At 53.6% G+C, this 13,601-nt stretch overlaps 1 protein-coding gene across 3 annotated transcripts; it reads left to right on the top strand.

Moving 5' to 3' along the window:
* The first annotated feature begins 1,900 nt into the window (after positions 1 to 1,900).
* Positions 1,901 to 12,876, top strand: ATP1B4 (ATPase Na+/K+ transporting family member beta 4). 3 transcript variants are annotated; one of them, XM_059859596.1, is made up of 9 exons: positions 1,901 to 2,035; positions 2,229 to 2,292; positions 4,854 to 5,016; positions 7,674 to 7,802; positions 8,632 to 8,736; positions 9,398 to 9,594; positions 10,233 to 10,289; positions 10,944 to 11,039; positions 11,491 to 12,876. In XM_059859596.1, exons 2-9 carry the CDS (start codon positions 2,230 to 2,232, stop codon positions 11,650 to 11,652), a joined length of 972 nt encoding a protein of 323 aa, XP_059715579.1. In that variant the 5' UTR covers positions 1,901 to 2,035; position 2,229; the 3' UTR covers positions 11,653 to 12,876. The 3 variants fall into 3 exon arrangements, with proteins under 3 accessions (XP_059715579.1, XP_059715578.1, XP_059715580.1); XM_059859595.1 differs by lacking the exon at positions 1,901 to 2,035 and having other exon boundaries at positions 2,080 to 2,292; XM_059859597.1 differs by lacking the exons at positions 1,901 to 2,035; positions 2,229 to 2,292 and adding an exon at positions 4,124 to 4,174.
* The last annotated feature ends 725 nt before the right edge of the window (positions 12,877 to 13,601 follow it).

Here is a 13,601-nt window from a genome sequence, read left to right as displayed (position 1 = left end):
GCCCCGCCGCGCCTGCGCCTCGCTCCGCTCCGCCCGCGGCCGCCCCGGCTCCCCGCGAGCGAGCGGCGACGCGCGGCTCTGGCCGGAGCGGCTGCCTGGCGCCGGGGCCGGCGCTGGGACCAGCGCAGAGGCCTTTCCCCAGGGGGGCTCGGGGAGGGACGGACGGAGCTCCCGCCCCGGCTCCGGAGAGGGCAGAGGTCCTGTCCCGCCTCTGGGAGATCCCAGCACACGCACCGGCAGCTTGGCCGGAGAGGATCCCCATCTCCCCATCTCTTTCCCCGTCCCCTTGCCTTCAGCAGCTCCCACCGTCCTCCAGTCCAGCTGCTCCAGGACATTCTGTACATCTCCAAAATCTCCCTGGCACCTCTCTGTTGCCCCGTCCTCCCCATCTCCCTCCTCCCTGAGGTGCAAATGACAGTCCCGGGCAGCCACCCCGACACCGCCCCGGCTCAGAGGTTCATTTCTCGGCACTCCGAGATCTCTGCTCCGGTGGCAATGCCTGTTGCTGCCTGTGCCCTATTCCATGGAGACAGCAATCATCTGCAATCTCCATGTCCATGGCCAAGGAGCAAGAACAGGCCCTCAGCCTCTGTTTTCCACATCCCATCCGCAAAATGGGGACAAAAGCATCTTCCCAGCAGGCTTCGTAATTGCTTGTAAATCACTCTAATGCCCTGGGCTGAGAGGTGCTAAGTATAGATCATGTAATTATTTAAAGCATATTTCATCAACTTAAAAGAAAGCAATACTATCTCTGCTTTAAACCCCCCTCCCCCCACTTTCACTGGATAAGAGCCTAATTACCAGCTTCTCCCAGTAGAGAAGGGAAAGTGTACACTGACAGCGATGCGAGAGCCTGCACCCCATTCCACCTCCCGAGCTTCGGGAAGACAACTCTTGCCCCAGGGCGCCAGCCTGGCCAGGAGATCCAGCTGTGGGCACAGCTGCCGGCGTGCCCTCCTGCCGGCGGGCGGGCACCGGCACGGGCACCGGTACCGAGCGGCAGGCGAGCGGCAGCCCCGGCCAGCCCGGCTCAGCCCGGGGCAGCTGCCAGAGCTCTCTGTCTCCCGCTGCGCCCATTTATTAGCACAGCCGGTGAGCGGCTTTCAGCCACGCTCAGGAGAGGAGAGGGAGGAATGGTGCCTTGCCGGCCCGGACGGCACCGTGCAGGCCTGCGGGGGCCTGGCACACATGTCCCCATGTCCCCGAGCCATCGGGCACCGTCCCAGCCCGGGGCAAGGCAGCCTTTCCCCACCCTTGAACAGGGCCCGGCTCTCTGGCAAAGGGAAGGTCACCGCTCCCATTGGAAAGGTGCCAAGAGAATGAACAGGTGGATGGTGCCGAGCTCAGGCTGGGACAGAGGTGTAAAACGAGCCCCACTGTTCCTCGAGAGCTGCGTGGACACAGCCGGGGAAGGGCGGCCCCGCACGCTGCCACCACAGCGCTGGAGCTGCTCCAGCAGCAGGAGCGTAGCTCGCACCCCGATTCCCCAGTGCATCATCTCCTGCCTGTAATTCACTGACGGAGGAAAATCTGAGCCTCCGCAGGGCCGGCCCGCAGGGTGGCACGGCAAGGTGTGCCCCTCTGCATTTTGTCTGACAGGCTGTGGGTAGCTCTTAGACCTGGGGCGAGGAAAGCGGTGCTGTGAACTCCTGTCCGCTCTCGGGGATAAATATAGACCTGTCTGCCCCTCTCACTACCCCTTTCACCTCAAAAGAGATTTCGCAATGTAAGCCGGCCCCGCTGTGACTGACAAGCACACATTGACCGACACTTCTCGCCATCGGAAACCCCAGCGATTTGCTCATGTTTATTCACAGCTACTCGGTCTCCTGGGGGAACAGCCTGGCTTCCCCTTGTAGGGCGCTGGCTGGCAGAGATGGGAGCTCAAATATGAGGCAGGATGCAGTGAGGGTGCTGCAAAGGGCACCAGATGCCAAGAGGACTCAAGATAGGATCCTGCTGCGTTGAGCTTACACCCGTTAGGAAAACAAATTATTTTTTGATCCACTCCTGAGCAGCAAGGTTCTGCAGGGTAGGGAGGGAAAGCAGCCTTGCTCCCCACAGTCTCGGCCCAGCTGCTGTTTTAGGGGGTGCTGTAGGGTCTGCGAGCAGGGCTGGGGAGGGGGCTCTGTCTGTCTGTGAGACTCTCAGAGCCAGCACAACACAGCACCCATACCCACAGCGCTGCTGTGCTAACACACATTTTTTTGTGTTTTCCACTCAAGAATGGCCAGCAACACCAGTACCAGTGGCATGGAGGGCCAGCTCAGGAGCCCCAGCCAGAAGGTGGTGAGTATTTTGGGGGCTACTAGCCTCATTTCACAAGGTGAGGTGGGAGCTGCTGCAAGGACCTGCTTTGTGGCTGATAGTTTATAACTACTTTGCTTTAGGAAATGCTGCTTTGTCTCTTAGGCAAAGCACTTTGTATGGGAGGGAGGGTAAAGGGCCGTGCCAGGTCTGGCCAGTGGTGCTGGGTGGTGAGGGGGACTAGAAGGGACAGGAACACCTGGGCAGGGTGACCCTCTGCATACCTGGATTTCAGCAGGAGGAATCCAACTCTGAGAGCTGACCTGGTCTGAAGTGAGAATGGGGAAAATCTTCTGGCCTCCCCTAGGACACCCACAACAGCCAGTACAGAATGATTTTGCCAGAGATGAGCCCCAGATTTGCTTCCCAAGCTGTCAGAGCAGGCAGTGACTCAGGGCTCTCCAGTGTCCCAACACAGCCTGCTGTGGCTCTGCCTTCTCCCTGCCCCACTGCACTCCTGTCCCAGCTCCTGCCACTCCTTCTGCCCCTCGTCCCTGTGCAAGGGATTGTTCCAAGACCATCTCTGTCCTGGGCTGCAAAGACAAACCTCCTGTTCTTCATTCCAGACCTGACCTAGCTCCCGAGCTGAGAGACATCTGCCAGGGACCTGGTACTGGGATCATCCCATCCTGCCCAGCTGCCCCACAGAGACCCACGGGGTGAGCCTGGGGCTTCCTCAGCCTCCCTGGGCTGCCATGGAGCCCTCGTGGCCTTTCCCAGCCAGCAGGACAGGACCCTTCACCAAGTGAAGTGTCACACAGCATAGACCTGGACACTTCTCTCCTTACAAAAGCCTCCTTCAATTCCCAGGGTGAGGCCCCACGACAGGGGCCTCATAGCCCCATATCCCCCCACAGCCCTGAGCATTGGCAGCAACTTCTGAGTGTGGGCTCTTGCTGCCTCCAGTAGAAGCTGGTGTGAGATTCAAAGGGCTTTCCCCAATGCAACACCAAGCACCAGTGTGGGCTTCATCTGGGCAGTGTCCCCTGCTCTGGCAGCCTGAGGAAATGTTTCCAAAACATCTCCTGGTAGCTCTTTTATTTAATGGGGAGAGTGAGAAGAAGAACACCTCCTCTTCCCCCTCTCAGTCAGTCACTCTTCCCCCTCTGCATGTCCTGGCAGGGTACAGCCCCACACTCCTGTCCCACGTCCCTTCTCTGGGGCTGCTGCTTCCCGGCTCCAAACCCCGCTGCTCTCAGCCCTGTACCCTGTGTACCCTGCCCCTCCGGCCAGGCGTGAGCTGCTCGGGACAGGCTCCAGCTCGGGCTCTGGGGCTGTGCCAAACGCTGCCTGGGTCCTGCAGGCAGCCGGGGGCATTTTCTGCCAGCAGCGCTCCCAGAGAGCCTCACTGGGGCTTTACTCAGAGCCCATCAGGGCAGCCAGCGGGATGGGGAGGGTTTACAACCCCCAGCTCTGCCCAGGCTCCCCAGGGGACACGTTCAGCCTTTGGAGTCAGTATTCTCCCCCCATTCCCGCGGTGTCGCAATATTTGTGTGTCTGAGCAGAGTTCAATTTCTCGCCCCCAATTCAAAGGAGTTTCCAAGCAAGGCTTATCGCCAAGCTGTCGGCCACGTCCCGGCTCTCCCGAGGCCGTCCCAGAGCCGTGGCTCCTGGCTCCGGGAGGTGCCCGTGCCCGGTCCCGGGCGCAGACGCGCGGGGCGGTCCCGCAGAGCAGCGGCTGCGGCTCCGTGCCCGGGCGGGCTCAGCAGCCCCGGGAGCGGCCGCGGGTCCGGCCCGAGCGGCTGAGCCCGGCAGGCAGCAGCGTTTGCGCTGAAATGCCGGAGGTATCGAGGCCATCCCTGTGACAGCATCGCCCTTCTCCCCGGCGATGCCTGGCCCAGCCCAGCCCCGGGCTGAAAGTAAGGTCAGCACCTTCTCCCACCCGCCTGCGTTTGGAGACCTGCCCGAATCCAAGGGGAATTAAGGGCGGCTTCCGTGCCTCAAGTGGCTCTGGCCCAGGCACAGGATTTGTGTTCCTGAGTTCTGGACAAACAAGTTTTCACCCCTTAGGCAAAATACAAACTCTTGCAACCTGGGGAGATGCTTTTCCCTGGAACTCGGTGTAATTAAAAGAGTAACAACACAGGGATTTCTTCAAAGACTGAATTTTTGCTCACAAGCCAAGGAAAACAAGCTGGTTGATCTCTTTAATACTGCTGCCTGCTATCATCTGTGGCAGCACAGAGAATGTGCACTTGAACTCAGAGATGTTGCAGAAGTGTGGGAACAGTCCCAGCCTTCCCAGACCACAGGTTTTCTCTGGTCATGTTCACACAGGTGGAAAAAGATGAGTTTCTGTAAGTGCCAGCACAAGGAGCCAGTGCCCAGTGTGACAGCAGTGACGTACATGTAATGGAAAAATGGATGCTGGGTTCTAAGTGATCTTAAGTTGGAACAGCCAAAACTGCCTCTCTTTAACTCAAGAGTGATGATGGGAAAATGGAAATTTGAAACATTTCCAGATATTAAGTGCTTTTGCATTTATTTTTGGCCAATGAGAAGTTCAGCTTGCCTGTGGGGGTTGTGTTCTGCAACTCTTCCAGGAAAATAAGCATGAGGAGAAGGTCCAGGATCCTGACAGAGAGAAGCACGAGCCCAAGGCAGACATGGGGAGCAAAACCTGGGCAGACCTGGCTGGGGAGATGAAGATATTCTTGTGGAACCCGGAGGAGAGAACATGCTTGGGGAGAACAGCCAAGAGCTGGGGTAGGTCCTTGCTCAAGCCCCACTTTTGGGGGTTGTTGCCTTTTCTGCTTCACAACAGATTCACTTGCCTGTGAATGTCCTTGATAGCTTGGACTGACCCCCCTGCCCATTTCTTTAGTGTTAATATTTCTAACTAGTGCGATAAATAACCAGTGAGGAGGACAAGCAGAAAACCATGTAGAAGGTACGCTTGGTCTGGAGGTTAATGTTGAGGGAGAGTGTGAAAGCAAAGATTTCGGGCTGCCCAGACTGTGTCCCAGAAAGAAGTGTAGAGCCTGAGCAAGCATGGGAGCTGCAGGTCAGTCTGCTGCAGCTGTGCATCCCTGCTGCCACCAGCACTTCTGCCCCTGCCTGTGTAAGTCAGGGACCCCTGGGACAGTGGCTTTGGTGTCATCAGGTTGGTGGGGGAAGAGTGCCCGGGCTGTGGCAGGTGTTCTGTGGAGGGTGCACACCCTGGGGCAGAGCAGCTCTCCCTGCCTGAAGGAGCCTGGCTCTAGAAAGGGAGGGGAAAGGAAGGGCTGGTCAGCACTGTCACCCCACGGCTTCCAGGTAGTGACAGGGTGCCCACAGCAGGTCCCACAGTGCTGCCAGAGCCAGTGGACTGGGATGTGCCAGCTCTGATGGTTCTGAGTGCCCTGTCTACTTTATCCACATCCATGTGCCCTTCAAAAATTACTGCTGAGTCTGGAGGTGCCTGGGTGGTTAAGGGCAGCCTGTGGGGTGAGTGCTGCTGCAGGCTTGGTCCAAAATCAAGGCGCCACAAGCACACATGGTGCCACCCATCTTTGCAGCTCAGTTCTGCCAGCACCCAGGCCCCTTGGCAGAGTGAAAATCCCAGCCTGATCCAGACTCACCAGTACATCCATCAGTGTAAGGCTGTGAACTACCAGGGGCTGCTGCTGGGTGTTTCCAGCCCTTGGCTGGCACTGGCAATGCACCACAAGTGCCACAGCCCTCCCATGCCCCTGCCAAGAGCTCTGGGTCTTCTGCAAAGCCTGTGGTGGCAGCTGGGAGAACAAAGGAAGCAGCCCACCAGCACCAGAGGAGTCTGAAAACCTGCCAGCATGAGTCTGGGACAGACCTTGACGTTCATGTTTGCACTCCTGTGCCCTTGGCTGGCCACAGAGGCAGACCAGTTTTTCTGCTTCTTTCCTGGATGGGAAGGCACAGACAAAAGTGTGGGAGCAGTAGGGTGAGTCCTTGGTGATGTAGGTTTGGTTTTCTGGAGGCTCCTCCAGGTCCTGAGAAGCTCCTTGTGAGAGGATGTGCTCAGTGTGGTGTGGATGTGACCCTGGCAGGATACTGCTGGCAGTGCTAGCAGCACTGGAGTAGGTGCAGCATCCTCCTGTCTCCTGGGGTCACTGTGCTCTGCTGTGACCCCCCTGTCCATGAACACACATGCCCTTGGTGCACACGTGTGTGCTCACTTGTCTCTACATGGGGGCAGGAGAAGCTACTAGAAAATCAAAATTTATTTTAAAGTGAGAGCACTTGGAGGTGAGTGGAACTGAACTTTCCCACTCTCAGTTCATGGGTGAGGAGGAGGGAATTTGCCCAGCCTGGGGCTGCTCCCCTGTGCTGGTTCTAAAGGTGTCCCCTGAAATGGGGGCCTCAGGGAACTAGCACTCACCAGATGCCAGGAGACAGCTGGCCACAAGGTCATCACTGGAGGCTCCGGCCCCTGGGAAAGGCTGCACCCCCTCTCTGCTGGTGACAACACTCCCTGCTGCACTGCAGGAAACATAAAAATGGGAGCAGTGGTAGAAAGATATCCCAACAAGCACCAGCTCTGCTGTCAGGCTGGGGCAGAGGCACCATCCAGCATGGCTCTGGCAGGGCTGGACATTGTCCCTTCTGTGCCACCAGCACAGTGCTGGTCCCATCTGCCCCAGCTCAGCCCTCAGCAGGACACAGCCCCCAGCAGTTCCCAGCACGGTGGCCCTGGCAGAGGCACTGCAGGAGAGCACATCTGTGTTCCCAGGGCTCCCTCCAAGCTGCCGGAACGTTTCTCCTGGGAAATATTTGGGTTAGGGCTTCACTTTGCTTTCTGAGCTGCTGGGTTTTATTCATAGGCTGTGGCCTCTTGAGACATCCTCAGCCATCAGCCTGGTCCAGAGGAAAAACAAACCCATTCCCTGAATGTCTGGGCCATGAAACAGTCAGTGGTGCTGCAGCCCTGAGCCATGCTGCCTGCTCAGTCCCAGCACCAGGGTCTCTCCCGTGCAGGGGGCAGGAATCAGGGCAGGAGCATCACCCCACAGCCCCATCAGGAGTTTGGCTGAAGCCACGGGGTACCTTTGCATGTTACCATGCAAGGAGGGGGTGGGAAGGGCAGGAGGGAATGTTGGGTCCATCTGTTGGAGAGAGCTGAGGCAGGTGGACACACAGACCTGCTCCTGACACAGCTCTGGGAAGGGCCATGCAGCAAAAGGGACACAGAACCAAACAGCAGCTACCCCAGCACTGGAGCAGCTGGCAGTGCTGCAGCCACAAACAGCAGAGTGTGTGTGCAGGGCTGGGCTGCAAGCTCCCACCTCCACCACGGACTCCGAGCTGCAGAGGACGCCGTGCTGAGCACGTCTGTGCATCCCTGTGGGACACATCCCAGGGGATGTGCTCTGCTTGCCTTAACAGCAACATGCCTGTCTGTTTTGCAGGCTTGATCTTACTGTTTTACTTCATCTTCTACACGTGCCTGGCTGGAATGTTTGCCTTTTGCCTGTATGTGATGCTGCTCACGCTGAGCCCCTACACGCCCAGGTTCCGGGACCGTGTGTCCCCACCAGGTACGTACCCCAGCCAGATGGCACCTCTGCCCATCAGTGTCCTACCAAAATGGCATGGCTAGCACCTCAGGCAAAGCCCTGCTGGAGCTGTGCCCTCCTACAGTCACCCAGCCCTCCCTAACACAGGGTGTTCTCACCTGAGGGCACTGGCAGAGCTGCAGGTTCTCTGCACAGGAGCAGACATCTTGAAAAGCCCCATGAGAAGCATTCACCCTGATGATACTAATTGTTATTCTCAGTGCACTGTTTAATGTTATCATTATTCTCAAGGCAAATGCCAAGTTTAGGTATTTCATAGGTGATGCTGATGCATTTCAGCTGCTGGCTCTTTGTACCTCATGCCTTCAAAATAAAATGCAAATCAAGAGTTGCTTTTATGCATTATTATTTGGGGGAGTTCTGGCAAGACAATGTTCAGAAAATCCTTTCCCTGTGTCAGACACAGCATTTCCCCCATGTTTTTGTGTTGGTGGGGAACAGAAGGGCCCCTTGCCCTGCTCCTGTCTGGAACTGCCCACACAGCTGGGAACACGGGAGACCTGCAGCCTCTTTGTGCAACAACCCCAGTCACTAAACCACAACACTGCTGAGACTCTCCATATCTCCTATGTTTCCTGGGGTATTTTGATGTGTATGGTGTCCTCCAGGGGTGAAATGAAGGTGAGGGATCAGCAGATTGAGGAGAGAGTTGATCTGTGAGCTGGTGCTGCCTCTCTCATGCCTGCGCCCAGCCAAGCCCAGCCACAATGCACCAGCCCTGCAGCACACAGCCCAAGCCCATGGCTGCTGCACCTACATCTGCCTTACCAGGGTCTGTCTCCTTCTTCAGGAGTGATGATCAGACCATACTTGAATGGCTTCACCATTGCCTTCAATGTCTCCCAGCCCAGCACGTGGCAGCCCTACGTGGACAGCATGCACCACTTCCTAGCAGGTGAGCTCTTTGTCACCCTGGGAGCCATGGTGAGGGTGTTTTTATCCATGGATACGAGCATGCAGCGCAGGGGTCTCTTCCTGGGCACCTCATGAGCCACATCTGGAAAGGGAGGCTCACAAGGTCATGGGAGCTTTGCCTTTCCAGGTATGCCTTCCTAATGCCCTTGGCATGTGGATGTTCTCTGAGAGTTCAGGTCTGTGCAGGTCTCAGGGGGTTTTAACAAGTCTGTTTTGTCACCGTCATATTTTCAGAAATGTTTCTTTGCCCAGGATTTTCTCCTGGGAATCTGAGAAGCCTCAGAGAAAAATGAAAGCAATAACTATCTGATTTGCTTTTGCTGTGTTTTGCTGTTTTGGAATGTGTTTGGGCATTGTTTACCAACAGGTTATTGTTTCATTGGTTTCATGCAAATTGTTTTTACTTAATGGCCAATCATGGCTAGCTGTGTCAGACTCTAAAGAGAGTCATGAGTTTTTCATTATTGTCCTTTGGCCTTCTGTAAATATCCGTTGTCTATTCTTTAGTACAGTTTAGTATTCTTTTATATAATATAGTATCTTAAAATAATAAATTAGCCTTCTAAGAACATGGAGTCAGATTCCTCATTCCTTCCTTTGTCTGGGAACCCCACAAATACAACACTGTTGGTCTCCACCAGCTTATGATGACAAAGTCCAGGAGGAGAAGAATATCGAGTGTGTCCCAGGCCAGTACTTCATCCAAGGGGGCAGTGACAGTGAGGAGAAGAAGGCCTGCCAGTTCAAGCGCTCGCTGCTGCAGAACTGCTCTGGCATCCAGGACCCAACGTTTGGCTACTCCAAAGGCCAGCCCTGCATCCTGCTGAAGATGAACCGGGTACAGAGAAAGCTGCTTCTTTTCATTCCCTCCTTTGGGGCATCCCAGTGTGATGAATAGCACACAGGGACTGAAACTCCTCCACTTCTCAGAGAAAAAGGGAACTAGAATCCCCAAACCTGCAGGCCATATCTGCTAGAAAACATTAAAAAAAAAAAAAACCTCTATAAATTTGTTCCATTTGATTTGCTGAGGCCTTAGTGCTTGGAGGATCTTCTGCCAGGCCCTTCTTCATGAGGAACTGAGCTTTAGGGGAACACCCCAGACCCAGATGCTTTACAAAGGGAGTTTTCTTAGAATTTAATTTAATTGAAGTGTAATAGCATGGTGGTTGAGTGCTCACTGCTGGGAAAATAAGCATGGGGGGATGTGAACTGTGTGGGGAAGAGGCTGTGTTACTCCAGGGGGTCTGGACCCTCTCTGTGTTCTCTGCTCTGCCCCTGCTCTCAGGCAGCAATCTGGCCCTCAGCCATGGGCAGGTTGCACGGTGTGGGGTGGCAGACCCTGCTGCAGGGACACACAGCTCCTGTCCTGAGCAATGTGGCTGGCACCTAGAAAGGTTTAAGCTCTGGAGAAGGGAGGCAACATGTGCTTGGCACTGCATTTCATACCAGCATGGATGTTTTTTGCTGTTGCAGATCATAGGCTACCGCCCTGGTGCCGGGGTCCCCGTGAGCGTGGAGTGCAAAGTGCAGGTACTGCTTTCCTCTGTGCCCCGCAGCGTGCTGGGGACAAGGCCAAACATCTCCTGAGGGACCTCAGCACAACTTGTCCTCATATTAGCCCCAAACAGTCACAGGACCCAGAGCTGCCCACATGTCTGGGCACAACTGGAGGCCAATCTGCTGACAGTGACAGAGGTCACCACTCTCCTGCTTCCCAATCCCCTCCTGCAGCCTCATGGGCACCACCAAGCTCAGCCCCTGGGGCAGCCTGTGGGCCTGGGTGCCAGCTCCCAGCTGGAGTCTGGAGCTCAATGGGAACTCCTCATATCCATCTCCAGCTGCTCTGCAGCATCGTCAGTCCTGGGGGCACCCTGCAAGCCAACAGCAATGGGGTGAAGGAAGGGTTCCCCCTACCCAGGCACCTCCTGGATCACACCCTTGGACAGCAAAGGTGCAGCAGGGAATGAGCAGGCAGCAAACTGCAACCCTGCCCATGCCTCCACAGCTCCACTCTCCCCTGGCTGGAAGCAGGGTAGTGACTGTTCAGAGCAAACTCAGCACAGCTGAGCTCATCCAGGGGCTGGCAAGGGACATTTGCTCTGAGACAAGCTCTGAGGGGAGCTGTATTTTTTGTTCCATGTCCTATGTGTGTGTGTGTGCCTCTGTTTTTTTTTTTGATCACAGAAAGGCAATGAGAGTCACCTCAGGTCGGTGGATTTCTACCCTGGGAACGGGACATTTGACCTCATGTATTATCCCTACTATGGCAAGTTCACCCACGTGAGTGAGGGGCTGGCATCTCTTTCTGCTTCCTTGGGAGTGGGAGGGCAGGAGCTGCTGCACAGGTTCCAGATGTGCAGTCAGGCTATTTTGGGCAGATGTGGGCAGGACAGAGGCCACAGGCTCTGGGATTACAGAGCTCTATTTCTGTCTCTGACAAACTGTCTAACAGCGTGTGAGTGTGTAACTGTCTGTGTAACTCTGTGTGTGTGTGAGTGTGTGTGTGGTTTTTAGCACAATAGAAATCATTTGTGAGTCCCATGGTCTGGTGCTGTCCTGGGCAATGACCCCAAGAGGCAATGTGCAGTGATCCATCTTGCTAAGGCACAGACACAGAAAGGCTCAGCATGCTGGAACCATGAACCACTTACAAATTATTTTACTGAACATAAAAGCCCTGCTTGCTTTTCTGCTCCCTCAAAAATGACACTTAAATCTCCTTTCTTTCCAGGTCAACTACACCTCCCCACTGGTGGCTATGCACTTTACAGATGTGCAGAGGAATTACTTGGTCCCCATCCAGTGCAGCCTGAATGGGAAAGGAATTATCAATGACCTGAACAGCGACCGCTTCCTGGGCCGAATCATCTTCACACTCAGCATTGGGAAGTAGCCCCTGCCACCTCCAGGCACTTGGGATAAGTCAATCAGAGGCTTTTTCCTTTTTAAAGCATCAAGCCAGCATTTTTTTTTCTGCTAGGAAAAACAGGCACATGGAGATTGTTGTTAATTTATTTTTGTTCATAGTTAGGAAACCAATGAGATACAATGGAGCGTGGATCCACATTCTTCATCTTCCAATGAAAATCATTATTAGTAAAATAATTATTAGTAAAAATTAGAAGCTTTCCTCTGGGGAGAGAACCTGCAAAAGATTTCACTTTTGATTGAAAAAAACCATTGGTATCCAAATGCTATTTTCATAAGGTCTTTTATGAGTGATCCCTGTGGAATGCATCCTTCCCGGCTTTAAATTTTATTTTTTAGAATAGTTTTATATGCATTTCTCAGGCAAAAGTTAAAAAGGAGGTATTTTATTAGCACTATTCTTGTTAAAATAATAAACAGCAAAAATTCTGGATTATTCCTGCAATAACAGAGTGGAAAAGTGAAAATGGCAGCTCTCAAAATGCTTTCTAGGATCTCCAGCCCCAGAAGCATCTTGACTGCAGCATTTTACACAGCTTGTTGATCACACCCAAGGTGTTGAGCAAGGGCCACAGAAAATCGTTTGCCCTTGAACCCTTCCAGCTGTTCCTTTCTGAAGTGGAAAGATGAATGCATTTCTCCCTCTCTCCTCCTCCAGTACTTCTCTCTGCCCCAGGAATCCTCACCCAGTCTCTTGGACAGGGATGAGTCAGAGGAGCTCTCCTGTCACACTTCATAGGTTGCCTCCTGATCAGGCACAGAAGTGCCCAAAGCTCTCAGACCTGCTCTTCCCCATTCCAGAGAGGTCACAGCTGTAATGCTGCAGCAAAATGCAGGGAACTGTCCTCTCACAGTTAAGGGGTCAGTGTTGGGGTGAGTGAAGGCATCAGTCTATCACCCCCAAAGGCTGATGAAACAGAGTGCACTGCCCTGAGCAGCCTGAGCCTCCCTCAATGGGACAGACCAGCCACTTGCTGGGAGCTGCAGAACACAGCAGCACAGGACACCTTGGGGTAAAGTACTACTGGGAAAGCACACTTACTAAAATTACTGCCTGAACAGGGGCATTATGGTATGTTTGTCCTACATCCATAGCCAAGGAACTTCATCTGCTGTCATTTCCTGATCTATATCTGTCTCTAAGAAGTGATTTTTTCTATTTAAAATAAAGTGACTACAGTAAAATTAACTCTTTGGTGGCATTCTTGAGACACTGGTGTTAAGAGACGCAATTTGTGCTGCCAATTAGGGACTGAATTTCCAAGCACGATGTAACAACATCCTGGAATTCTGAGTACTTGATAAACTTTCCCAGGCCAAAGAGTTCAGTACAATAAGACTCACTCTTCACCAAGCATCACAACCATCTGGCAAAAAGGATTTATTAAGAACTATTAAATACCTGAATCAGAGGTAGTTTAGGAACTAATTCTGCTCAGTTGTCATTATCCAAATGGCACTGATAGAACCAGGGCAACATATTCATTCTGCCTGCACAAATTATTTGCAAGGGCATCTTCTGACCAGCAGAAACTGGCTTCTGCCAAGGAGGATGCTGCTGGGGGAGTGGCTCCTCTTTTGACATCAGACATCAGAAATAAGTTAAACCCACAAGCATTTCTCTGTCTGCCAATTGCTTTAGCTCTTTTAAAGCATTTGTATTTGTGAGGTCTTGAAAGGAAACCAAACTGACTGTGTCTCATGCTATCAAATTAACAGCCTTCACACTAGCACCAAGACAAAACTTTATTTAATATCTATTCCCTATCTGTCTGTTGGAGGGATTCTGATGGAAGAGGGGGTCCTTTAGCAGATGCTGGACCCATGCTTTGACCAAATCAACAAAAAAATGAACTGATTTGGATATAAATGTGTGAATAGCTTAGAAGCAAAAGTTTCTGTTTCTCCACAAAC

This window comes from Haemorhous mexicanus, chromosome 14 (genome assembly GCF_027477595.1).
Source record: "Haemorhous mexicanus isolate bHaeMex1 chromosome 14, bHaeMex1.pri, whole genome shotgun sequence".
Classification (NCBI taxonomy): Eukaryota; Metazoa; Chordata; class Aves; order Passeriformes; family Fringillidae; genus Haemorhous; species Haemorhous mexicanus.
This window is presented reverse-complemented; position numbering and strand designations above follow the sequence as displayed.

Excerpts from the sequence above, each read along its gene's own strand:
- ATP1B4 (XM_059859596.1), top strand. The coding sequence starts at position 2,230 with ATGGCCAGCAACACCAGTACCAGTGGCATGGAGGGCCAGCTCAGGAGC. Across the intron at positions 5,017-7,673 it reads GAGAACAGCCAAGAGCTGGG|GCTTGATCTTACTGTTTTAC; the intron begins GTAGGTCCTTGC and ends TCTGTTTTGCAG. Across the intron at positions 8,737-9,397 it reads CATGCACCACTTCCTAGCAG|CTTATGATGACAAAGTCCAG; the intron begins GTGAGCTCTTTG and ends GGTCTCCACCAG.